Source organism: Haemaphysalis longicornis, unplaced genomic scaffold (assembly GCF_048455015.1).
Source record: "Haemaphysalis longicornis isolate Haplotype H1 unplaced genomic scaffold, Haemaphysalis longicornis Haplotype H1 scaffold_1, whole genome shotgun sequence".
In the NCBI taxonomy this organism is placed as follows: domain Eukaryota; kingdom Metazoa; phylum Arthropoda; class Arachnida; order Ixodida; family Ixodidae; genus Haemaphysalis; species Haemaphysalis longicornis.
This window is the reverse complement of record NW_027526203.1, coordinates 349,294,175-349,321,234: the sequence shown is the minus strand read 5'-3', so window position 1 is coordinate 349,321,234 and position 27,060 is coordinate 349,294,175. Positions and strand designations below refer to the sequence as shown.

General features: G+C 47.8%; 1 protein-coding gene across 2 annotated transcripts in view; it reads right to left on the bottom strand.

Annotated features, from left to right (window-relative positions):
* The window catches only part of LOC144170726 (luciferin 4-monooxygenase-like), a 49,626-nt gene extending 23,623 nt beyond the window's left edge, over positions 1-26,003 (bottom strand). The window contains exons 1-5 of one of the 2 annotated variants that reach the window (XM_077700705.1): positions 25,827-26,003; positions 16,701-16,870; positions 10,914-11,121; positions 4,868-4,974; positions 268-482 (exon numbers count right to left, since the gene is read on the bottom strand). In XM_077700705.1, coding sequence (XP_077556831.1) covers positions 268-482; positions 4,868-4,974; positions 10,914-11,121; positions 16,701-16,868 — 698 coding nt within the window. In that variant the 5' untranslated portion in view covers positions 16,869-16,870; positions 25,827-26,003. Of the gene's footprint in view, positions 1-267; positions 483-4,867; positions 4,975-10,913; positions 11,122-16,700; positions 16,892-25,826 lie in introns of those variants that run through there. The other variant, XM_077700712.1, reaches the window with a different exon arrangement.
* Positions 26,004-27,060: the final 1,057 nt, after the last annotated feature.

Here is a 27,060-nt window from a genome sequence, read left to right as displayed (position 1 = left end):
GACGGCCGGCACGTGCGTTGGTTGTTGTTATAACGCCAAGCCATGTTCGGCAGAACCATTTCGCGTAACTGCTGCCCAAGTGCTGCGCACAACCTCAGATGCCCAATTTAGTTACTCACCGAAAAGGACACCGCAAAAAAAAATTCCTCTGAAGTGATTAATTTAGCCTGCTACGATATCAAACGCACGGCCGCTTAGGTGCTCCCGAGCACCGCAAGTTTAGCGCCCGTCTGCCACGCATTGGAGCGTCTCAGTAGGTGGGCTCACCCGCACTGCACCATTTGGCTGACGAAGTTGAAGTGTGCGGAGACCACGCCCTTGGGCAGGCCCGTGGTGCCGCTCGAGTAGAGCACCAAAAGGGGCGTGTCACGGGGATCGGTGCGCGCGGGACGTGCCGCATCGGCATCTTTGGAGGAACGTCCTTCCTCGAGAAGCTCGTCCACTGTGCTGTAGTCACCACTCCCGCTGAAGAGAAACAGCTCCTGCAAGACACGCTACGTGCACTAAGAATTCTCGTATACATCACGCGTTATTCTCATTTGCGTTATGGTTGTTTCCGGAAATTAACATATGTTGTGCACTGCCCTTGGGGTCTGCAAATGGGGAAGCAAGTTTTAGGCCCATTATAGGACGATAATCTACAGCAGTTGCACAGGTAATCTTGAATGCTCCGCACAACGTTTCCTGAACGGATGCGCGACAGTTTACTCTCATATCTGCTAGTGGAGATAGTGTCTAAACTAGCGTATTGATGACGTGGCAGAAAGAACCGAGTCCCGACAGATCAACACTCAAATTTGCCCATTCCTGCCTGCGAGCAAGTTAAATACCGCTACACGGATTCATTCTATTAGATATGTGTGTTGACGTTTTATTGGTAAACATTCATCCTCACTCCCAAACTTTATGCTCGTACTAAACAAGGTTATACCAACCATATTTTTGTAGTCAAATAGCATGCTGGTCGCCGTAGTTTGTTAAATCACGATACCCATAACTGCTCGTAGTCATTAGTCATTCGGTTGCGTTGTTGAGCGGCTGACCCTGCAGCACAGAAGTTCCTCTGAGTGCACCGTCGGTGCGGCTAAAAGCCCTTTTTAAGCTGGGGCTACACAAGATCGTTATTTTTCTAACTCAGCGAAAATGTATAAAGTTTTCAGAATTAAGCGTGTGTAGAAGTACGCGCTGCCGCGCTGCCGGCTTGGGCGAGCAACTACATGGCAGCCGCCGTAACCGCGAAAGCCCTCGTACGACCTATAAGCCTGACGCAGCTGGACATGCTTCAACCGAAGCTTCCGAAAGAAGAATAACATAACCACGACTTTTTTTATTTTGTTTTTTAACACGACAACCCATTTTCAACGCGGGAAGAAATGCGTAGGGAATACACCGTGCTCCGCTCTCGCTGCCTACTCCGCGGGCCGAGCAGCCGTCCACTGGGACAGGCGGGCGGAAGCGGTTTCGGGTCCAGTGCGCGGATATTTGGTTTGTAAAGACTTTGGCGCAGCAGGCGCCTACCAATGCATTTGCTACACGCCGGAGCGGGCCACTCTAACCGCGCTTACGTCGAGCCACGTCGATGCACGAGTACGTCGCTATTTCGTACCCATAAGGTGGGGCCTCTACACCAGTATGTCGGGAACGTGCAACCTCGCTGTCGATTATCGCACGATGACGGTGTCTCAAGGCGTATTAGTATTTAGAGTTTGGCGCCATGCTTCTTTTTTGAAGCTGTAAGGTTCAGTAAGGTAGCGAAGTAGGCGGGTTAATCGATTTAGCGTGTTCGCGGTGGCGTAAAAAACGGGACGACAGTGTATTATGGAACGAAGAAATCGCGTATATCGGCAAATGATCCTAACCGCCAACAGTCCTTGACTGTTCCATGATTGTGACTGCATGTTTCCGTGAATGCTACTGAAAAATGTTAGTTGATATTGGTCATTGCGCTTTATCTTGTAATCTTGCAAAATTGTTATATTTTGGTCAATATCACATTGGCGCCTGATTCTCTGTGTCGAACCATCACTCTCTTTAACACATTTCAGTGGCAAGCTCAATGCTACTCCGCTTTATCCTTGTTGTACCATCTCGCCTTGCGTTGCCATGAACAGACATTTAGAAATTTCCCATTGTCCTGGTGGCCTGCCTGTTAGGCAGGCGCCATAAAATTGGTTTTGCTGTGCAAACTGAAGAGGGCTTGCACATAATTGTCAGAACGCCTGCAACTGTAAATTATAAAAAAACATAAAACCGCGTTCTCATAAAAAAAAATTATAGATGGGCTCGGAGCGGTGGTCAACTTGTCGCCTTGGAACTCTGTGCCTTTTTCATGACGATGCATTGGGAGGAACCATCAGAACGTGCCGCAATTGAATAGCCATCAAATCTGCGTTCTGCAGTTAGTCATAAACACGGCGAAGAAAGTGTATGACAGCTGCATATTACCGGTACTCAACTACGTTGCAGAAACTTGGAGGGTCACTAAAAGTGTTCAACTTAAATTGAGGAAGACTCAGTAAGCAACGGAACGGAAGATGATAGGTGTAACATTAACGGGCAAGAGGAGAGCGGAGTGAGTCGGGGAACAAACGCGTGTTAAGGACATATTAGTAGAAATTAAGAACAAGAAATCGGTGGGGGCAGGGCATGTAATGTGAAGGCAAGATAACCGCTGGTCATTAAGGGTAACAGAGTGGATCCCTAGAGAAGGCAAGCGCTGCAGGGGGCGGCAGAAAGTTAGATGGGCAGATGAGATCAAGAAGTTTGCGGGGATAAATTGGTCACAGTTGGCACAGGACCGAGGTAATTGGAGAATAATGGGAGAGGCCTTTGCCCTGCAGTGGGCGTAGATAGGCTGATTATTATTATTATTATTATTATTATTATTATTATTATTAAAGGTTGATTGATTGATTGATTGATTGATTATTATTATACGTCCGAAGCGGTTCATCATAGGAGGCAGCTTGATACTGTGTACTTTGAACTGAGCAAGGCTTTTGATGTGGTCAGTCACCCATTGTTAATTTCTAAACTGTCACTCCTGAACATAGATAATTCGATTCTTGACCTCCTAATTAGTTACTTGCGTGGGCGGACCTGCTACGTAAATGTTAACGGCCAGCAATCCTATCGTTACTGCGTTTCAAGTGGTGTGCCACAAGGGTCTGTTCTAGGCCCTCTTTTGTTTTCTTTATTTGTCAATGATGTTTCAGCTGCTATAAGGCATTCTTCTTTTTTACTTTATGCTGATGACATCAAGATTTTTAGGGAAGTTTCGTCTCTTAGCGACTGCGGGCATTTGCAAAGAGACGTGGATGCATTTACACTCTGGTGTAAAGAGAACGAACTGATAGTGAACGCCGCGAAAACCAAAGTGTTGTCATACACGCGTAAAACAGACTGCCTGCGTTATCACTACTCAGTTCACGATGTTACTTTGCCTCGAATCTCGACTACAACTGATCTTGGCGTGCTCTTTGATAACCAGCTGACTTTTACACCGCACGTTCGATTCATCAAACAGCGAGCTCTCCGCCGCTTGGGCATGGTCTGCCGGATGTCTAAGGAATTCCGTAGTGCAAAGTCCTTCCTGAAACTGTACTCCACTGTCTGTCGTCCCGTGCTGGAATATGCCTCGGTTGTCTGGAATGGTACATGCAAATCTAACAGCAGGGCCATTGATAAAGTGCAGAATAAGCTGCTGTCCATACTTAGACATCGCTTCCCTCACGAGTATCACCGTCTTGACTCTGGACCACGGTACTTGCAAGTGCTGCCTGAGCTAAAGGCTAGGCGCGATACAGCTGACCTCTTATTTCTTTTTAAGCTCATACATGGACAAATTAGCAGCGCGGAACTTCTTTCTGAGCTCCAACTAACAGTGCCTCTTAAAATCACAAGAAAATGTCATCCTTTTCGTACTCTCAGCTCCTGTAACCGACATTGCCCACTGTTCAGGCTGCAGAGCACGTGTAACTTCTACTCTGCAGACGTAGATATTTTTAACAGCTCCCTCAATCAGTTCAGTTCAGACACTTCCAGAATTCTCATTCGCTAATATGCTCCCTCTTATTCTCTTACATGGAACTATATGGAATATTTCTTTGCTCAGTCATACTGAATGGATCTTGTTCTAGTTATAGTAACTTCTTTTTACCTGCTTCCCTTACTGTATAGAGAGTATGCTGTTTATATGACTCTTTTGTTGTTTTCCATTTTATGGATTGCTGTTATAAGGTTACACGATATCTGTAGTGTGCAGATGTTCTGTTTCATCAGTACGATGTAATTACCAACTCTGTTATATCCTGTCAGTTTTTGTTTGTGTTCATTGCATGTAGTGTATACGCTACCTACGTTTTTGTAGTGATTTGTACGGTATACTTTGTAATATACATTCTAAAAGTTATTTTTTTCTACTCTTTTATTTTATACGCTGTCAAAGTGTTCTTTCCTTTCAATTTTTGTTTTCCTTTTTTTGTACCTGTATCCATCTGTGTACCAGCACTAAGGCCTCACGGCTGTTCCTGGGCACAATAAATATACATGATTGATTGATTATTATTATTTAGTCATAATTAATGCGTATTAGCAATGACCACTTTCCAAGATCTTTAGAAGTCTGCAGTACCCACCTGCATGCAACGCAAGTCATAATATGTGGCTCCAAAGAGTCCTCATCACATAACGAGAACTAAAGTATAAAAAAATAAGGCAATGTTTTCCGCAACAAATAGCGTTGGCTTTACAGAAGGTAGAAAAACAAGAATATCAATATCAACTCAGATATATAATGGTGTCAGTACGAAAACAGTTAATGCGAAGCGCATCGCAAAGAGTGAATGCTAATGACAAAAGAACTTGCCTGAATGCTCGACACAGATTTCCTGCACTCTTCTACCTTGGCCACGTGATCTTCTTCGGTGACCACGAACATGGGTTGGGAGTCTTCGAGCTGGTACAGGAGCTCTCCTGCGATAATGAATGACGTTCAGTCTTCAGATAGTAGTGTGTCACCGTGCTTCAGTCGAATAACCCTTTGGGATAACCCACACTCTCTTTAAAGAAAAAAACTGCAAAAATTGGGCGAAAACGTAAGAGAACAAGCAGTTATACACGCTTAAATCTTAACAGCGAGGTTCCATTCGCATGTCAATCATGCAAGCTTTTCTGCGCTATGCGGTCATGCTCGCAGCTCATTCATGCTCTATGCACCAATAGAATTGCGATTAGCTCCGTGCTCTTGCCCACAAAAAAAATCAAGAAAAATACAGATTCAGAAACACCCGGCCTCCTTTCAAGCGATTCAGATTGTTTTGTGCGCATGAGAGAAGAAATTCTTCGTAGACAACGTGTTATGCGCTTATTTCATATAGAAGGTGTACATTTAATGGATTACAGGCAAACAAGCGCTAGCCTTTCCCATTGTGTAATGGCTGACATTGGCCGCTATGTGCGCGTGTATTCATTTTTATTTTATTTTCTTATAAAATATTTCATCCCGATCGTATAGAAAAGCGAGAACGGTGAGCAACTTCATTTCTATGCTAACACGAACAACTCTGCGTAATTCTAAATGTGCTGCCTACTTTTTACCCAACACGCCACCTGTCGAACGCCCTTGGGCTGAGTCTTTTTCGGCCGCTGTTCTCGCTCGTTTCCCGGAACAAGGGCACGGGCAAATAGCAAACGGCCTTCGACATCGATGAAACCTGCGCCATGTCGGAGCGCCTCGAACAGCCTCTTCGTCTCGACTGCTTCGTTTTCATTTTTTTTTATCTTTCGGCGCTACCGTCTGGCGACATGGTGTCCATACGCAGCGCGGATGAGACCGCGGCGGCTTTCCGAAACGAAAGGGTACAAACAGCCGCTCCTGAAACGCCCAACGATCGGGGCTTATCGCGCCTTCTCCCTCTCTTTCCTCGACAGCGGTGGCAGTTGCCATTAGCTCGAGACAAGTGGTCCGAGCCGGCGGCCGGGTCCACGTCGAGGTTGAGATATAGACCAAGCGGCGGGTGCGGACCATTAGCATAAACCACTGCGCGAGCTGCGGACCAGGCACTCAGGCCCGGTCAGCGGCGACATTTCTGGGTGCAGCCTTGAAAACTTTGTTTGCTTTTCAGATCCCGCTGTTACTCTTATCGCCCGCCCCGCGGTGGGACGCGTGTACGCTGGTTCGGGTTAGAGACCGACGCTCGCCGGCACCCGCCGCACGGCGGGGTGCATCGGCGGACGGGAGAAGAAACAAATATCGCCGATAGGCGGTCGATACATCGAGCCGAATCGGGAGAGAAAAGTCGGTGCAGCTTCCACGCTTGCTCAATCACGACCGCTCTGCAGCGTCAACACGCGCGATCCGGCTTGCGTGATTTGGAACGAGCGAAGGAGGTTTGTGCCAACAGAGCTCGTGTCACTCATGCCCTTGTTCGACATGTTTTTTTTTTTTTTTTTTCAAATCCGCGGCCGACTTGTATAGCGTAAAAGGCTGGACAAATCTTTGATTGGTCATTCAAATACGTGTAAAGGTGTCCATATAGAGTGTAATGGGATATGTATACATGTGTCAAGATTTCAGCGCTGAAAACCCGAAGATAAATGGTTTATCTCTCTCCCGTCATCAACCAAAAACTCATATTGCGTTGAGAAGCTTGGAAGTGAATACTTTGACATTAAACCACCTCTCTGGCCCCATTTTTAACATTTTACTGCCCGCAGCCGCATTAAAAAAATACAGGCAATGACTTCGTCTCTCTTACCTCTCTTTTCGTGCAATATCCCGTGTCGCTACGCAAAATATCTTTAGTGTAAAGAAACATAAAAGAAAGCCATGTCACAAGCTAAAGCAAGAAAACGCACCTAATATTCTAGAAAAATTCACACTTCTGTTGGATGCGTTTTCTAGACACTTCAACCTTTGAGTCAAAAATAAAAATCATCTGACGTGAAAATGTAAAGACAATAAAGAAAACCTGTGTTGTATGAATGAAACATTATACAATGAAAAATTTAATCATGAACCATTACACTGTGAACTTCGAGGAGCAGAGAAGACTTAGAACACGACATAGACGTGCTGTCAGTGGTGAAACGTATGAGCAAATTTTCTCTTCAGCGTTGAGGGCGACCATCCCTAAGCAGCATATACGTGCACGCACACACTTTATTTTGACTATAGGGATATTTAAAATGGTGCCTATTGATAACTGTTACTCTAAAATAGGGCTGGGTGTCGGTTAAAAATTTTTTAACCCGAAATCGGCAAGCTTTCATTGATTAATTGATCGATAATTCGACCGCTTTGGTTTATAGAGAAAAAGTTAAGGAGGAGGAGGAATCAACTTTATTTCACCAAAAATTAGTACAGTTTAATTTCATATTTGACGGGGATTTTTACTGTCACGTTGCCGACACGATCAAGTACTTGGGCATCCATATTGATTTCATGGTGCTCCGCTGGCAGACAAGATAACGGGACTCTGCAACCCTTCCGATAAACGCCTTCACTCTTTCCGTCACGTTTGGAAGCATTGTCAACGTTATAGCAGAGTCCTTTAATGCTTTTCTGGTCATGAAATTCCGCCGTCACGCTATGGGAGAGCTTCGTACGCTGCCCAGGGAGGTCGCGCCGCGGCGCTGGTTTTGATCGGAGGGCAGCCGGAGAAGTGGTCAGAGCGCGTTTGGCAGGGAACGGACGCTCGCCGCCTTATCAGCAGATCGCTTTCGCTTTACGTGTCGTGGGCCGCTGAAATGGACTTTGGTGTGAAAAAATTTGGTGGCGAAAAAATTTGGTGCGGCGGACATGCTGCTACTGCGTTCCTGCCTGTCGGTCTGGCCAGGTATGGCTACAGAGCAGCGGCGGCCGCCCGATGCCCTCCGATCTGCGGTGGCGCCCCTCGCGGTATCCTTTGTCGACGTACGAAACTTGGCCGGGAGTTTCATGACCAGAGAAGCATTGAATTATCAACAGCACGGAGCGGCGCTGCGTGATTTCATCGTCGCAGCAGATCTATCCGCCTTCCATTTATACTTTGCTCTGTGGCTTTTTTCTAAAGTGGCTATCGAATGCGTTTATTGCTGCAACGGAAGGAAATGGTCAATAGCCGCTACATTGCTGTAATGGCGTAATTCGAGTGCTCAAAGAACGCGAAGACTCAGGCAAGAGAGAAAAATCTTTTGAACAGGTTTCCATCTGATGGTCATCGAGCAGTAATTTTCGGTTAGGGTACTTTGTGACCCCTTCTTCTAAGTACTAGATGTGTTTGTTGACTACGTTATGAAAGCATTTAATATTTAAAAGCAAGTTGAAAAAGCGTTACAGGGTCCTCTTAACATTTTCGGGCAACAGTATGCTTCTAGGCCTGTTCACAGACATTTCAGATTATGTAAGTTGACCACAATCATGACGCTGATGCGGCCAGGACGCTTATCACTGCGTTCGTCATCCACACTATTTCTGGAATCAGGAACATCGACCCGCGCCGATGTCCACGCCTGAATGGCTGTGGTCGACGAGCAATCGTGATTTGCTGACGTCATTTCGCCTATCTAGGGCCAAAACGGTCGAGTTCCCGTTCGCCGATTACTGCACTATGTATAGGTTCTTATATTTTATCAAAAATACCCACTTTCCACGTCCGTCTTGGCTATCACATTGGGATTTTCATCAGGACGCATCAACCCCCAAGCCGCCCGCATTATAGAGCGAACAGCAATCTAGCCAGGCCTACGCAAGGAATTAATATGGATCCCCGCCCATGGGGGAGATTGTTCACCGTATGCACCGAACCACAATGAGACGGCCCACAGGGAAGCGCGCGCTCTCACCCACCGCGCCCCCACCGCCAGTGCCCGTCCGGAGTGGGAATGGTGGACGGCGATTGAAGACTCACCGAGTGGATACGGAGAAAGCCTCAAGAAAATGAGGGCTGCTCGCCAGCTATTACCCTCACCCCACAAATCTCTAAGCAGGGAAGACGCAGTACACCTACGACGCCTCCAAACTGCGTCGGTGCTCACACCGGCGCTCCTCCATCACATGTACCCCGACGACTATCCCAGCGCACAGTGCGACATCTGCAAACAAGGTACGGCCAATAGCTGGCATATCCTATGGGACTGTGCCGCCATCCAAGACGGCGTCAGCTTCACAAAATACCCCTCAGATCTCCAAATCGCCATCGCCTCAACCAGCAAGTCGGATCAAGAGTGGACCATCCAGCAGGTTCTCAAGGCACTCGAAAGGCACGGACTCCGCAAAGGGGTCCCTGTCGAGTAGGGCTGCCCCAAGGGGATGCAACGCTCGGCCGCGTTGAGGTAGGCCCGTGAACCTGGCTTTGCCTACTGCAGGATTTCTTCAATAAAGTCTTTTCCATCCATCCATCATCACTAATCTCTGAGCATGCCTGCATAGTTTCCTGTTGTCACGTAATGCCGGTTATGTGAACACAAGTATGATTCCCGGCATGTTGGCTCAGAATTTCAACATGACACTCTTGGTTCATGTTGCTCACATGACTTCAACTGATTGATTGATGGATGGATTGATTGATTCATTTGATTGATTGATTGATTGATTGATTGATTGATTGATTGATTGATTGATTGATTGATTGATTGATTGATTGATTGATTGATTGATTGATTGATTGATTGATTGATTGATTGATTGATTCTTGGGTTAAACACGCCGACGCAACGCAGGCGATGAGGCGCGCGGTAGTGGAGTGCTCCGAATAAAATTTGACCACCTAGGGATATTTAACGTGCGCTGACATGACTTCAGCTGATTAACTGGTTTAAAAAAATTAGTCGTGACTAAAGCATTAATCGATTAATCGAACAGTTAATCGGCCAGTCGCCCACCCATACAAAATTATATCCAAGTGATGACACGTATAAGCTTCAAACCTGAACCATGTATTGATCTTGAAAAGGGTTCATATTGTTAACTAATCTTCTCAAGATGCATATCATCCAAGGGATGAGACATACAAGCTTGAGGTCCAAAAATGGGCCGCGTATCTGCTAACTTCGCTGCAAATGTTGTCGATAGACGATAGACTTTAGCCGCCCCTGCCATGTATATTCCTCTCTTCTCTCCCCATACACCTCTCACTCTCTTCTTCTCCCGTCTCGTTCCTCCCACGATAAGCACAGAGGAGATTTGCCAACGTCAATTCAATTCTCGCGGGTTCCACTGCTCCCGCGCCATCTATTAGAACTTTTCGCCACTTTTGAACTTAGAACGCCGCCACGTGGTGCAGATTCGTCGCGTACTCCCATTGTACTTTTGGGCCAAAAATATTGTTTTCAACGCGTATTTCTTTGTGTGCTATCACAAAATCCAAAGAGCCATGTACATTTAATTAAAAGAACACTGAAAATACCACTTATGTATTCATGCCTTGCTTCAAGAATGCCTCATGTTGTCTTTTTCCTGAAGAATGTTGACAAGCATGAAGTGTGTTTCCAGGTTCAGTTGTTGGGAAAAGTTTTGCCTTTATAAACCTCTCGTTCAAGTACACCTTTAACTTTTGGCCGGAAGGCTGAATCGAGGACAGACAGATGGAAAGAAAGAAAGACAGACCGACAGACAGACATTTTCGCGTTTAAGTAGCCCAAGAAAGAACATCTTCTTTGTGTTCTGAACGGCATGCGACTGTGATGGCGACTGCATGATGCTAAGCACACACCCACCGGCTATAGAACGCCTCTCGCTGGAAGGAAGTAGTGGGTTCTGTGCGATGGTCCGCTCAAACAGGAGTGCTTTGTATCAACGCACTGTTGGATTAGTGTAGCAATGGTGGTTGAAGGGGGCGAAATTCCGTGACGCAGCAGGGCTCCTGCGCGCGCGCATGGCTCTGCCTGCAGCCAAAGCAGGAGTGCGAGGGGCGGGGTGGCTGGGCACTCACTGTGCGTGAGGGACGCCTTGGCCATGACGATGACACCGTTGATCATGGCGATTCCCATGAATGCGGGCCAAAAGAGCACGTGGTTGGAGCAGTGGAAGCACACCTTGGCGCCGGGCGTCAGGCCGCGCCGCCGGAATGCGCACGCCATGGCGGTCGTCTGCTCCCACAATTCCTCGAAGCTCGTGGACGCACCCGTGATTGCATCAATCTGCAACACGTCCCGTGGTCCTGTATAACGCAACCTGAGTCTCCGTTCGATTTGACACTTGCGATTCTTGATCGCCACTTTTCAGACACATACCCTGGTATTATAAATCCTTCTTCCACTCGAGTCTCCAGTGGAGGAGATCCTTGAAATTGATTTCTCCACGCGTAAGCATTGCGCAATCCTCCCCTCAGCAGTTTGGAAGGAAAAAATGGAGTGGAGGAGGGACTCAGATTACGGCCCTTAGTGGGTGCTGAAGATGTTCCAATTGATTGATTGATTGATTGTTGGGTTAAACGCGCCGACGCAACGCAGGCGATGAGGCGCGCCGTAGTGGACTGCTCCGGATAAATTTTGACCACCTGGGGATCTTTAACGAGCGCTGAAATCTCGTACACACGGGTGTTTTTGCTTTTCGCCTCCATCAGAAAAGCGGCCGCCGCGGCCGGGAATCGAACCCGCGACCTCGTGCTCAGCAGTGCAACGCCTTAGCCACTGAGCCACCACGGCGGGTGATGTTCCAATTAAGATGGTCGTGCCTTGATTAAGGCGGACATGCTGAAGCATGCCACACTGCAGTTTAATGGGCATTTAATGCCCATTAATGGGCATTTAATGGGCATTTAATGGGCATTTAATGCAGTTTAATGGGGTGGGGTGCATATGGCAGACATTCTCAGATAATGCATAGCAGCCTACCGTTGTCGCTGAAGAAGAAAGTGTATGACAGCTGCATCTTACCGGTACTCACCTACGGGGCAGAAACTTGGAGGCTCACTAAGAGGGTTCAACTTAAATTGAGAACGACTCAGCGGGCAATGGAGCGGAAAATGATAGGTGTAACATTAAGGGACAAGAAGAGAGCGGAGTGGGTCAGGGAGCAAACTGGTGTTAAAGACATATTAGTAGAAATTAAGAAGAAGAAATGGACGTGGGCAGGGCATGTAATGCGAAGGCAAGATAACCGCTGGTCATTAAGGGTAACAGAGTGGATCCCTAGAGAAGGCAAGCGCTGCAGGGGGCGGCAGAAAGTTAGATTGGCAGATGAGATCAAGAAGTTTGCGGGGATAAATTGGTCACAGTTGGCACAGGACCGAGGTAATTGGAGAATAATGGGAGAGGCCTTTGCCCTGCAGTGGGCGTAGATAGGCTGGTTATGATGATGATGATGAAAACAAAACAAGGCCGGGTACGACGTATTTGTGTGATACACCTGTCGTACTTTCTAAGGCGTTGTTGCTGAGCCCAAGGACACGGGTTCGATTTCCGGCCGCGGCGACCGCTTTTCTGATAGCGGCGAAAAGTGAAAACTCCTGTGTGTTCGAGATTTCGGCGCATGTTAAAGACCCGTAGGTGGCCAAAATTAATCCGGAACCCTCCACTACGGCGCGCTTCATCGCCTGTGTAGCGTCGGCGCGTTGAACCTCACAATCAATCAATCAATCAATCAATCAATCAATCAATCAATCAATCAATCAATCAATCAATCAATCAATCAATCAATCAATCAATCAATCAATCAACCAATCAATCAATCAATCAATCATAGTTTCCCAGCCACAGCAGTGGGCGGGCTATCCGAACGAGAAAACCTTGCGTTGCCACTCCGCGGCATATTGTGGCAATGCTTGCCGGCGTCTGGGGAATGAAGAAAATTTTCTTTGCACCTTTACTGCCGATTTTGTACGAATATGTGGGACTGTGGTTATCGAATGACCCCGCCGATTCGCCAGTTTGACCAGCATGTCGCTTAAGCCCAACTCTGCATTTATTTAGCCTTTTGCCATTTTATAAGTAGCTAAAAGTCTACGCTTTACAAGAAACGTCAATGCTTTGAGCTGACAACAACATTTACGAGAATAAGCTTGGGACTAGAGCTTTGTATGTTACGGATGATAGGTCACTAAATATGCAGATTAAGTGATGATGAGAGAGAATAGGAGCCCTAATAGAAACGAAGCTCACTCGAAATCATTCTTTAACGACTTTGAGTGGTTGCAGCTCCGGTATTCGTCCACTGGATGAAGTGTGACAAGGCTTTGATATAAGGTGCCGGCAGAGTATAGTTTGAACAGCATTCTTCAGAAAAATGCAAATGATCCTTAAGCATATGCTTACGAGATGAGAACGCGAAAGTTTGAGAGCGATTGAGGCGACAAAGATTCCAAAGCGCCTCCAGTGGCGCCCATGCTATGCTACGTACGATGCGTTTTTACGCCAACCGTTCAAACTACGCACATTCCGCCAGCTTGCGGCAGTCAGTTCCAAACCCCGTGCACAGCGCCATGTTTCTATACTTCATGCTGAAACTAAAGACGCATGCCTTTTATTTCTGTTATTGTTCCCTTCTGTTCGTATTTAAAGTACCTCGAACACCGTCTGCAACATGGCGTCGGCGTAGAGTAAGGGTTAAGACAATTTCCTGTCGCCGCGCGTCCCTGCATGGGTTGATCCCTCTCCCTGCCAAGTTTTCTTTTAGTTGGATTACGTAATTTTCTTGCGGCAGATGATGGCGCCTCCATCAGTTCCGGCCGGAGAAGGCCTCCCGGACGCGCCTTTCCGGGCGACATCCAGGTGCACCCTTTGCCAACCTAGCCAACCCGTGTGTCAAATTCTCCGCAAAGCACCTGATCGATGAGTATTTGTCATCGCAGGGGAAAAGTAGGCCAATGACTTGCTTCATTGTGCGACAACCACGTGCCAAAAAGACAAACATTCATTCATGGCTCAAGCGCTTATCGAAAATTCAATTGGTTAATTGGGGGTTCGCCAACGTTGTCTGCTCGTTTGTATTCGTTGCTCGTCGATTTACATTGTTCTGACTGCTCTCCTTGTTGCGTACACGAAACGCGCGTTCAGCTTTCTTCGACAACTGCTGAGTCAATTTCGGTCATACAACGGCCGCGATTGCGTGTACATTGTCATGTACGTAAGACGTAAGGCCTTGCATACCGGAATTTGCGAATAGTCCTCTTGCGTGCTGACTCAGACACGTGCCTTCAACTCGAACTAGCTGTACAAAAATATTGCGAAGGAAAATTTGACATCCACCATAATGTAGCCTAACGACTACAAAAGAGCCGTTAGGCTGTATTGAGGTGGATGTCACATTTTCCTTCGCAGAAACTTAGTGTGCTTTGGGGACTTCCCAAAAAAATCTGGTCGATTAACGTCTGTACACAAATGACGAATCGAACTTTCCAACGAACTCCTCCCCGCTGCATTTCTGTCGCAAGAACGCGACTATCTTACCGTTCGTGTTAGAGGACAGCGCGCGGGGCGTAGAAGCCGCGCTTGGCTTCATCGATTGGTTGATGCACATTCAACTTTACACACACACGCGCGCGCACACGCATGCACTACCACACACACACGCACACACACTCACTCACGCACACACACACACACGCATACACGCCCGCATATAGGTTAATATGGTTAAGAGTGAGGGGCTCGTTGGCGGAATACATAAAGGAAAGCCAATAGCCAAAGAAAGCATGGAGTAATGGTTTGACTTATTTTCCTTTTTTTTTATATAATATTATGAGTGTTGAAGCTATTTTTTTATTTTATGCGAGGGAAGAAAGTGAGGATAGTCATCCCACATGTGACATGGGTTGAGTCTCAACTCTGGACGCATTTTTTTCACTTTGTTTACTAACATAAAATTTTAAAAATTTGGCACGTGGATGAATCGTTCCAATTACGCCTTTCAAACGCGCACAGTGCACAATAAGCGTACAGTGGTGAAAGTCGATGAGTTTTGTTTTAAACAAAGGCACGGCGAGCTGCAGGAGCTACCAAATGCCGTAAACGTGCACGTAAGTAATAAACACCGATGGCTCCTTCAAATCAAAATAAATGCAAACATATAGAAGAAACAACATACCAAGAAGCCACCAATCGGCAGAAGGTAACTAATGCTGGAATATCGGCTACTAACACGACGCCCGAGTGAAAAAGTAGTAATTGGATGAAAACGCAGTTAATCTACCGCTCGTATTCAACAAAGGAAATAACGAAGAAAAATGGACAAAAACACAGAAGGCGACATCGAATTACACCCCAGGACCACTTTGCTAACGCAGTGCGGCAACGCAAGGTAACACGATGGAATGTTGGGCGCGTTGGTTTTCATACGGTATGAAAAAAATGCGCAAGAAAGACGGCGACGGCGGAAAAAAAAAGCGCGTCGCTCCACCGGCCGTCATTTTTTTTTTTCGCCCCTTTTTAGCTAGCTCAAAGTAGATTAGACAATGGAATGACGAAAAGATGGCCTTACAAGAGATAAACGAAGAAATGGGGGCAGAGCGGGGAGAAAATGTCAAGAAAAAAGAAGCACAGAAAAATAAACACAATCAAGAATTTCTGCAAAGCATACGGAGTAAGTCCCCACTGTAAAGGTCCGTTCACACTTGCGACTGGAGGGACAAAATCGACGCGATTTCTGTCGCTCTAGTCGCCCGGCATCGCTCTTGTCGCGTCGCGAACGTCGCTCTTGTCGTCTAGTCTCGACAACGTTTCGTCGCCGCGACAAGAGCGACTTGAGCGACGCGAATAGAGCGACAGAAATCACATCACTTTTGTCGATCCAGTCGCAGGTCTGTACAGGTCTTAACCCGAACACCGATTAAAAGGGGTGTACGAAAAATTTGACAGGTTGAGAACATGCGTCCTGTAGTGCGGTTCATTGATGCAACAAGCACCATAAAGGGCAAAGTGAAGTTACGGATGATGACAGAGGTAGTTACGAATATAAAAATAAGAGTGGCTCTTCTCTCACCTCTGCACTAAAGGCCGCGTTGCGAAAAAGCCGCATTTGTACTAAAGAGAGCCTCCATAGCGATCACGGTTGCCACACGAAAGATTCAATTTGAACTGAGGTACAGTTCGTACATTTCCTGGTCGCGCTGTGTTCCATATCCACATTTAGGTAACTCCTGTGAATTCATCGAATTGGTTACGAAAAAAATTGGTATGAACTAAACAGGCATTTGTTTCGAAATACATGGTGCGAGGGCCTAGTTAGGATTCAAACCAAATACAGAAACTTCCGCATGCATGAGGTTTTCGCACACGTTTAAGAAGCGCTGCTGGTCTCTTCAATCCCTAGCACCCCAATACATTTCACCCTTTAGCCCCAGCTTTGAATATTGTCCCCTCGTACCGTCACGATAATAGAGCTAGAAACCCTTCGTCTATTCCTGCACATCCGACGCCTCCATTACTCTCCTAGCGTTGAAACCCGCCGCGGTGGCTCGGTGGCTAAGGCGTACTGCGACTGAGCACGAGGGCGCAGGTTCGATTCTCGGCAGCGGCAGCCGCTTTTCTGACGGAGGCGAACAGCGAAAACGCTCGTCTGTTCGAGATCTCGGCGCACGTTAAGGATCTCCAGGCGGTCAAAATTAATCCGGAGCCCTCCACTACGGCGCGCGCCTCATCGCCTGTGTAGCGTCGGTGCGTTAAACCTCACAATCAATCAATGCTAGCGTTGAAGTCCAGAAACTAGGAGCGGGATGGTGGTGTGGCGGAGAGGCTGGGCAAAGCCCTTTCCCTGAAGCATGTATACGAAAGCAGCGTACAAAGGCAGTCTTGGGTGCGTAGTGGCGGCAGACCGGCTCGAGGAACTCCGGCAAGGACACCAGGGGGACCTTGAGGTCGAGGTTGCTGGAGCGCACCACCAGGTCATCCCCCAGGATGGCCTTCGGGGGAGGACCCACGACTCCCGAGTAGCAGCAGCCCCAGGGCATGTCTGCGGTGGCGCCACGAGGGCGAGAGGAACGGCTGAGACAAATGAGGTAAACGTAACCACTTTCAGAGTCTGGGGAATGGCCACAGCCCTCGGATCACAGCGAGGACATTCGCATGCAATCACTGGCTTTGATCTCCTCCAAGCTGTGATTCTACCTCCCAACATTTCTAGTTTGGCGTGTGTGAGCTCCACGCAGGCACAACTCCTACACTCCGAGTTGCTCAAAGATATCAAAACACAGCGGCGTAGCCACCCTGGATGCTCGTTGGCGAGCACCTTCTGGCCCAAGCTGATACTACATTAAAGCTGCATGTACCGACCCTGCAGAAAGCTCTGATGACCACGAGACTTGGGAGTAACCTACTAGCTGCAGAGCCTTTTCACGTGCATTTTATTCATCCTTGCTTTTTCCCCGCCCTGAGCAGACTTCCCTTGATAAATTAATGTAGTGCGCTTTAAATAAAAATCATGCACCCATCCGCTAACGACGACGATGGTTGAACGCGAAGCTTTCTCGTGACGGATCCTTTCGTTGTCGTCTGAGTTTGGACCTAGTTTCGACCATGCCGAAATGGAGCAATCGGATAGACGCCGGCTTCCTAACTCGAGGGACCCAATTTCGATTCAGGATGCGTTAAGCGTTTTGTTTCTTTGACTTCCCCCACGATCGTTCATCATAATCGTCAAAGGAAGTTGGTATTTGGCGTTACGTACGCCATCAGTGAGAACACTGAAGCTTCGCTTTAAAAATCATCGCTTTTCAGTAAACGTTAGAAATCGACGTCTTTGTTTCCTCCCTCAACAACCGATGGTCATTTTTGCATTTTAGAAACACAGGCATCCGTCAGCAGATCTATAAGAGTCGCGTGCACTCATTGTTATTCGTATTTTTACCAAGTTTAAAAAGATCAGAGTTCCCGGTTCCTGAATAGTTTTCCAAACACTATAATTTGGTGCCGGAGAATACGTTTCTTGCGATGTAAGGAAACAGCAGGCATCCGCTGCCAGAATTATGGCCGTTTATGCGGCCCCGCTACTTTGACGGCAGTCACAACGCTGTCGCCGGAGCGCCAACATTCTTGCAGCGATGCCGTTAGCGACACCCATGCCACCCACACCTACGTCGTCACACAGCGGAATAGGACGCAGCAAATTACATCGACTTAAATTATTACACAACATAGTCAATGGTTATTCAAAGCTTGACTTCAATACCTACCTGGAATTCAACATGTCACGCCCCACCCGGAACAAGCACAAGAAAACAATCCTAATGCCTTTCACGAGAACAAACGCTCACCGTCTACCCTTTTCCCCGAGAACTATAGCAGAATGGAACACTTTGCCACGCGACGTTACTAATTCAACTAATCAAAATGTTTTTTCAACGGCTGTTCAAAATTGTGTATGATTGAAGCGCTAGTCTTGTTCCCCTTCTGTTCTGTTGAACTAACGTATTTCACGTGTTAGCTTGCAACCATGCCACTAACGCACACTGCTCGCCTTTTTTTTTTTTTTGCGCAGTGTTTTCCTATCTTTACACGTCAAAGTCAGATTTATTTTTTCGCACTTCCTGGACAATGCGCGTAGTGTACTTTGTTGTGTTTCGCATTAGACTAGCATTTCCGGTTTTATTGTATATTCATGTAGCCATTTCATTTGTAACGAGAATTACTGCTGCTTTGCGAATCGTGGGCCGTGTTACTGATTGCGTGCGCTTGTGTGTCCTAACAATCTGTAAGCTTACTGCATTATTGCTTCCCTGTGTACCGCGGGCCATGTTATCGGTCGCGTGTAAACTCTGTGTTCGTACTCTGCACTGTACCACTCCTGCTCTGGCTGCCAAAGGGCGGCTGGCAGTATTGAAAAAATAAAGAAATAAAAATGAAATAAAATAATGAGTGGGCAAAATTGGAACGCCTTTTTTTTACTTAAAATTTGCTTTTCAGAAATAAACTTACGGCCGCTTGATGCACCTCCCTGAACACTGGCGGCGCCCTCGCCCTTTTTTGCCTCGGCGTGGCTGTCGAGGTCAAGCAGGTGACGAGGTGGCGGGGCTAACGAAGTGAGCAAGCAGCTGGCAACGGTCTGGACGCAGCAAGAGCCCAAAGCCGACCCTGACGGCTGCTGACGAGTGGCGGCCCGCGCGTGATGGTGAGGCCACACGTCAACAAGGCGGCTGTGTCGAGCCACTGTCGGAGTTCCGTGGTGCTCCTTTCGTGGTAAACGGTGCCCCGGCGGTATAGAGGGGGCCGGAAGTGACGATTCTCCAGCCCAGAGCTGCAAGCACGTACGCATCCGAACCACACGCTCCACGATGCCTACGCGACTGCCCAGGCGAGTCACTGCTAAGATGCATCGGGCTCTGGCGTGCAAGGCGCGTGACCGGCGCGCCTGAGGGGAGCAGAGGAGACGGCCCACCAGCGTTGCAGGCGCGAGCCCGTCGCCGAGTGAACGGACGTCGGAACTTGGATATCGCACAAGACGATCTGTGAGCCCTCGAACATTTTGTTTGTTCTCGTCTCCTAGTCGTCACTACTACGGTTCCTTGTTTGTTAGCTCGTTGTAAATATCTGGAGTGCATAACGCCAGTCTGCCTTTTAACACGAAGCTTTGGTAAGGCTCTTCAGCCAGGTTTGGGAGGTGGGGGGGGGGGGGGGGGGGGGGGGCTGCTGCTGCTGCTGCTTTATGGCATCGTGCGCCGCTAGGTTTTAGCTGACACACGACGATGCTACCTAGTCTGCTCTTATGGCGGCCGTGGTGCCCGGTAAGCTACTCGAGGATGGGGAGGAGCGTGTGCTCCTAGGGAAGCACCAGTTCCTGCGTGTGCAGCGTTTTCTGCGCTTGGAGCTGGTGGCGTCTTCGCCAGGAAGACAAACTTTCAACGTTTCTCATTATGTCCCGTATTAATCAACGCACTCTCCACGGCTCAGCGGTCTGAATAATCAGCGTCTACGCCAAGCGCATTAACGCTAATGAAATCTCACACGGAAATTCCTTTAAACCGAGGTATGCCGCAATGAAAGCTTCGCGTTACGTTGATCGTTGATTCCCCCCTCAGCGTGGGATCCGCCAATCTTTTTGCTTACCTTTTAATACATCTCCTAAAGCCCGCCTAGTTCATTCCTTCACGCGACGCACACCAGCAAGCGTGACGAGTGCCGAACACCACCACTACCATTCCAATTTATGTTGTCCCACCGTTGGGGATGGGGAAGAACTTGAACCGGACCGTGGTCCTCTTCTTTGATCAACAGTCTGCAGTCTTCTGGCCCTGCTTACCGTATATAAAGCAACGATGCAACGATAAATTATGTCGGTAGTGGTGGTATTAGGACGCTCGTCACACTTGTTGGTTTGCGTCGCGTGAAGGAATGAACTAGGCGGGCTTTAGGAGATGTATTAAAAGGTAAGCAAAAAGATTGGCGGATCCCACGCTGAGGGGGGAATCAACGTAACGCGAAGCTTTCATTGCGGCATACCTCGGTTTAAAGGAATTTCCGTGTGAGATTTCATTAGAGTTAATGCGCTTGGCGTAGACGCTGATTATTCAGACCGCTGAGCCGTGGAGAGTGCGTTGATTAATACGGGACATAATGAGAAACGTTGAAAGTTTGTCTTCCTGGCGAAGACGCCACCAGCTCCAAGCGCAGAGAACGCTGCGCACGCAGGAACTGGTGCTTCCCTAGGAGCACCCCCTCCTCCCCATCCTCGAGTAGCTTACCGGGCGCCACAGCCGCCATAAGCGCAGACTAGGTAGCATCATCGTGTGTCAGCTAAAACCTAGCGGCGCACGATGCCGTAAAGCAGCAGCAGCAGCCCCCCCCCCCCCCCCCCCCGCCCCTTCCCAACCCTGGCTGAAGAGCCTTAATAAAGCTTCGTGTTAAAAGGCAGACTGGCGTTATGCACTCCAGATATTTACAACGAGCTAACAAACAAGGAACCGTAGTAGTGACGACTAGGAGACGAGAACAAACAAAATGTTCGAGGGCTCACAGATCGTCTTGTGCGATATCCAAGTTCCGACGTCCGTTCACTCGGCGAAGGGCTCGCGCCTGCAACGCTGGTAGGCCGTCTCCTCTGCTCCCCTCAGGTGCACCGGACACGCGCCTTGCACGCCAGAGGCCGATGCATCTTAGCAGTGACAGCAGCGTGTGGTTCGGATGCGTACGTGCTCGCCCCTCTAGGCTGGAGAGTCGTCACCTCCGGTCCCCTCTGTACCGCCGGGGCACCGTTCACCACGAAAGGAGCAACACGGAACTCCGACAGTGGCTCGACACAGCCGCCTTGTTGACGTGTGGCCTCGCCATCACGCGCGGGCCGCCACTCATCAGCAGCCGTCAGCGTCGACCCTGGGCTCTTGCCGCGTCCAGACCGTTTCCTCCGCCTGCCAGCCGATGATGGTGGTGGTGGTGCCACATAAAGGGCTTTCACCACTCAGGGGGATTGCCCAGGAAAAGAGAGTAACTATACTCGGTTTTTAGGAAAATTAAAATATATCTATTTATATATAGTTTTAAAACAAGATAAATTGCAAGAAAAGTTGGAAGCAAGTTCAACAGAAAGAGAATGAGGTGCAGTCGAGGCAGTGATCAAAAACGCGGATAGGTTTGAAAAGGAAATCGAGTAACTTGCTCGCGACCGCCTGACCCCTCTTCATTGTCCTCTTCGGCCCCACCGAGGAAAAACAAAGCGCGGCTTTTCAACCTCGCACCGCCTGTGTTCGCATTCCCGTAACTGAAGACAACCGTGACCAATTATAAGAAAGCCGCTACACCAATACAACAGCACCAGAAAAAGAGAAAAAGGGAGAAAAAGAATCCGGGTACGCAAAACGTGGAAGTGACCGGTATACAAACTGGGAGGAAAGACTTCATAGTGAGAAACTTGCTAGGAAGGCGGCAGAGGTGGCTTGATTCTTAGCATAATTTATAGGCGAGTTAGCACTGACAGTGGTCGCAGTTTCTAGGATAGTTTTAGTTATCCGGAGTGTGCCTGAAATCTTTCCCAGGCAAGCGGGGGCAAATACGTGAATACATCGGTGATTGGGTCGTAATTTCGAACTAGGTACGCTGTGAAAATTCTGTATGTATTTCGTGACTGCTAGAAACAAAACGCAGAAACATTTTTTTAGGAGGAGGGAAGGAATCTGCGTCTGCTTGTTGAAAAATTCGGCGTGTATTCGGCCGTATTTCCTATGATCATGATTCGGGGCTCATAAAATGACCCTTGTCGACACTCATCTGGGCGTTGTGTAAATAAACAGCGCACTGGTTGTGTGTTGTGTGCGCACCACCAATGGACGCATGGAAGCTACAATAGCGTTAAACAAACGCAGTCCTGACTGCAAGTACAGCGAAAAAGATGGCAATTTCACGGCGACATACGCTTTGGCTTAGCCTTCTTTACTATCGCTCATTCAAACTACAGGTGTTGGTGTTAAGAGGGCTTTCTTTTTACTCGAAAAATATGATTTTACCTGTGATATTATGCAAGACAAACCCGACTCCTAACGTGGCGCCCTTTCGCAGCGCAAATCATGGTTTTTGACTGAAACCGTATTCGGGCCCTATTATTAATGCGAAAGCGTTAGTTAACACGGTAGGTCGAAAATCTGGCGCCGTATCCAAGCGATGTCACATAAAGTGGCCGACGGATGGAATACAAATGGTCGACGGCTCAAAGAAAAAAAACTTATCTGATTGACGCCAAATTTATGCCTGGGAAAGCCCCTGTAAGCAAAGCTAAGCAACTGAGTCGTAAATAAAGTTCCATAAACTTGGGAATCGGTAGGATTCGAACCCGGGGATTACGAAATGCGAGACAAGCATGCATACCCAACACCACCACCTTTTTCTTTTTTGTGACAGGGAAAACTACCCCTTAAAGATATAAAATCGCAGGCTATCAACATAGTAGCCCATTCACTGACATATACAGGTTCACCTGTGCATTTTTTTTTAAGTCAGGCAGAGACACACACGCTTGGAGAAGGTGCAACCGGTCCGGCGGTTGTGGTTAACCGGCATAGACGCTATGCACAGGCGTACGCTGTTGGCGGAAAATTGACTTCGTACCCCGAGGTTCCTCCGCATCGCGGTCAATTATGTGGCACTTCCACAGGCTGAACATTCCAACCAACACAAAAAGGTCGTACGGCACAGAACAGTTTTTAGTCATTGGCAAGAATCGAATACTATATGGGGTGATATTAAAAGAGGACCTAGTGAACGCGTCGCGGCCTTCGACATCACACCACCACCGCTCGGTGAGTCGACGTGATTAAAAGAGGGCCCAGTGAACGCACTGTAGCAATTTTAGGGGCCTTAGCTGTGGCCTTTGACACAGACGCTTGTGTTAGGGTCATCTTGAGTAGTTTTACATGGTGAAAAAACAGCGCGGTACGACGAAATACACAAGGCACGAAACCATACAGTACGAGCGCTGGTTTCTTTCCTTGTGTATTTCGTCGTACCGCGCTGCTTTTTCACCATGTCGATGTACCAACTCGCCCAACTTTCCATCCTGTTGAGTAGTTTGAACGACGTGCTAATGCCAGGAGCACAAATTAGGCAAGTACCAAAGCGCGCTCCGCTGTATGTCGTCTTTGCTTGCAGCTAAAGTAATGTCGACAAGAAACAAAATTAGCAAAGGGAAGAGGATTATAATAATGAGAGGACACGTTCGGCAGTTGGGGACCAATACTTTCCCAATCACTATATCCTGAAAAGTGCGTAGGTGTCGTCGTAGTTATTCGTCAAATCAGCCCTCTTGGAAGCAGCGATGACTCATTCAGGCGCATTGTGACGAAGCAGACCCACGTGTTTTTTTAGGAGTGCGTTTGTTTTCTCTTACGAAAATAAAGCGTCACCTTTAGGTTGAGGAAATGGACAATAGCGAGGTAGAGAAAGCAAGACGTCATAAAGAAGCAGTAATTGAGACGGTGGTTGTCGTTTGCTTAGGAATGGGCGCGAACTTCGTGGAGAAAAGTTTCAAGTAAATGCTTAGTAATGGCCGGCAATTCTCACGTAACAGAAGACCGGCCATTCGCCGGCCTTATAACTATAAAGTAACACTAGCGATGAGTACTGTTTCGAAACACAGTATTCATTATTCTTCTAACACAGCTACCCTCTAAAATATTACGCCGTGTTTTGTTTCCAGAAATATTCTATAAAAAGTGTGAGTTTTATCAAGCTTAGCACCTTAGAAATCTCTTCAGTCACAAGTTGAAAACTGCGTTCCTTTCCGTAGTAAGCTGCAGCCATCGAGCCGTCTTGCTCATTCAGAGCACAGGCGCACAGGAAGCCCACATAAATGAACTACTTGTAATCATACCATAGCTATTTACTTCATTCGAAACGAAGCAAATTAACGACTTTTAACGACGAGTACCATACGAAATGCGTTCCAGCCGATACTTTGCATCGATTGACCCACCGTCACTGGTACCTCTTTTGAATTTTCTATTAAGTCGAATGATTGCTTGGCATTTAAAACACCAAAAGGTCGTTCAAAATGATGTGAAGCATTACAAATATCTGGTCTGGTCAATATAGTCTCGCATGCGTACTCAAACAACCCCGGAGCAGGCTCTATATGCTGGAAAAGCGAAAACGTTCAATAATGACTTTCAAATCCGGTTTATTTTATCAGCGCTTTTGTGTTATAACCGCAGTAAAAAACTGTTTGTCTTAGAGAATGCATCGATAAATACCAAGAGTACGTATACGGCGTTTTTTAGCTTGCAACAGTGTGAAACAGCTGTCGCATGTCGTTTGTAGAGATAATTTTTGAATAGCTCGTTTATCAACAGCGTTCGACATCTTTCTTAGAGTCTTTTCGAAGGTGTTGAAGAAACGTCACCTGGGTATGTTCATGTGGCTGCTGTATTCGTTAGCAGAGCGGGCCCCAACTGGATTTTTTTTTAACGCTGGGAGGAAAACAAAATATTGTTGCCGCTCTTACTGTTATACAAATATTCCAGGCCAAGCGTAGGTTACACTTACGTACACATTAACACACGAGAAAGTGAAGGAGAACACAGCCGCCCAGGTAGCTAAAGTGGTAAAGTGTCGGACGCGTAATACCAAGGTGGTGGTTTCGGGCCCACCCGGCGTGAGTGTTATTCTCCACTTTCTTTCTTCCCTAACAGACCAAAAACCTTACTGTCCTTTGAAAGAGAGACAAAACTGCTTCCCTTATGCACTACATGGCGTTTTTTTTACTCATGATTTTCTTTTGTGCGTTCACTCTATGAGTCCCTAGTTGATAATTATATTAAGCTACATGCATAGCGAGGGCCTCTGTTCTGGCAGTCTTGTTGCAGCAACTGGCATTAAGGGTTTCCCACCATTCGTCTGCTCTTGACAGGCTGTAGACACTCGAGTCACAGTTCTGGGGATAAAGAGAAGATCGTCTGCCCCCGCGCCCTCGGAACGGCACTGTCTACTACTACCAACCATAGGGTTTACTTTACGTACACATAAACACACCAGACAGTGGAAGGGAACACAGCCGTCCGGTAGCTAAATTGGTACAGCATCGAACGCGTAAGCCGAATGCCTGGATAACATCGGGGGCGGGTGTTTTTCTCCACTTTCTGTCTTTCGTAAGGAGGAGGAGGAATAAATTTTATGGGGACTAAGGTTTAAAAGATTAATAATTAAAATTGCTACTTGAAAATTCAAAAGAGAGAGCTCTTCACCTATATGGCGTTCTGGACTGCCCGGTTTCCTCCTTTCTATATTTACATCCATTTGCGCCACCATCAACACTGAAAATCTGCAGCTGCCCCAAGGATAGCCTGAAATTCCTCAGATCATTCAAGAGTAACCGCCGAGATTCATCGCATCGCGGCCTCGCAGGTTTGTGCTCACTACGTTCCTATACGTGCAGTGTGACGAGCTGTTAGCCACGGCTCCATCCGCAAAGTTGGTTCCCCGAAAGTACGTACCTCGCTTGAAAGCAACGAACACAACGAGAGAATGACGTTGCGCAACTGGCCTACAACCGGGACGGGATAGCGACCATCCAGTCCCACCGGGAGCTAGCACGACGGCCGAAGACAGTGGCGTGAGAAACGCGCTCCGGAAACATTATCGAACATGCTCGAGAGTTTCTCGCCGCCGGCGCGCTGGTCCACTGGCCGTCGCATCGGCGAGCGGCCCGCTTTAAGTGCCTGCGACCGGCCGATGACGATCGACCGCAGCCGGTATTTGGAAACTCGATTAATCGTTTCGCCTCTTCATCGGACGAGGGCGGGGACACGATTACTTTCGTCTCGAGTCGGAACCTCGAATGCGCGCGCTGTGGCCCCAGGGCTCTCCGCCAGGGGACGCTGTGAGCGCGTGCGATGTGCAACATCCCGGCGGGGTTCATGAGCATTTCGTTCCTTTCTCCAGAGCATCAAGGTGCAAGAGGGGATGCTTCGGAGCATTCTGTAAAGGGAAGAAGTCTGTGCATACCGGCATGCCCGCACTGCACTAGCTGATTCGTTAATCTTCAGCGCCTCCTGCTTTTATAGATTACGCATTATGGTGGAAACAGTCTCGGTACAAATGGCCGTGCACGTAGCATTGCGTGTATTCATATACGCACTCTGTCGGCCATGGTAAACAAAACCGGCCTTGAAACAATCAGCGTGCCCGATGGGGTGAATTGTAGAACAACACGGTCAACCAAAGTACGATTTGAATGATGATGATGAATAATCTTTATTGTTCGGTGTCGAGGTGCTGGTATTAGGGCACACGCAATGGAATGCGTCCTCCGTTCTGTATGCCTTGGATCATGCATCGGAATGAGAAAAAAAGAAAATGTTGTCGGCCCTCGCGCTCTACACAATGTGAACATCCCAGTTTGCACAGAAATATGCATGTCGCGGCCCAACGAAATTCCTGGGTCTAGTATAAAGCTGTACATCGTAGTTCCCGGAATTTTCCTACATGGACCGCAGTTATCGACCATTCTTGCTCGCTACCTTCTGTGGGCTCGATTCTAATTAAAACTAGTCTCCTGTTTGGCAACCATCTGGCCCTCTCGTGACAGTTTTAACAAGCACAGAGAGGTGGTTTACCAGTCTGGAGACCAGGTTTTGGTGTGGAGCCCTGTCCGCCTTCGAGGGAGATCTGAAAAACTGTTGCAATCCACAGCGTCAGACCGGCGGAGGACCTTACAAGCCCTTTATG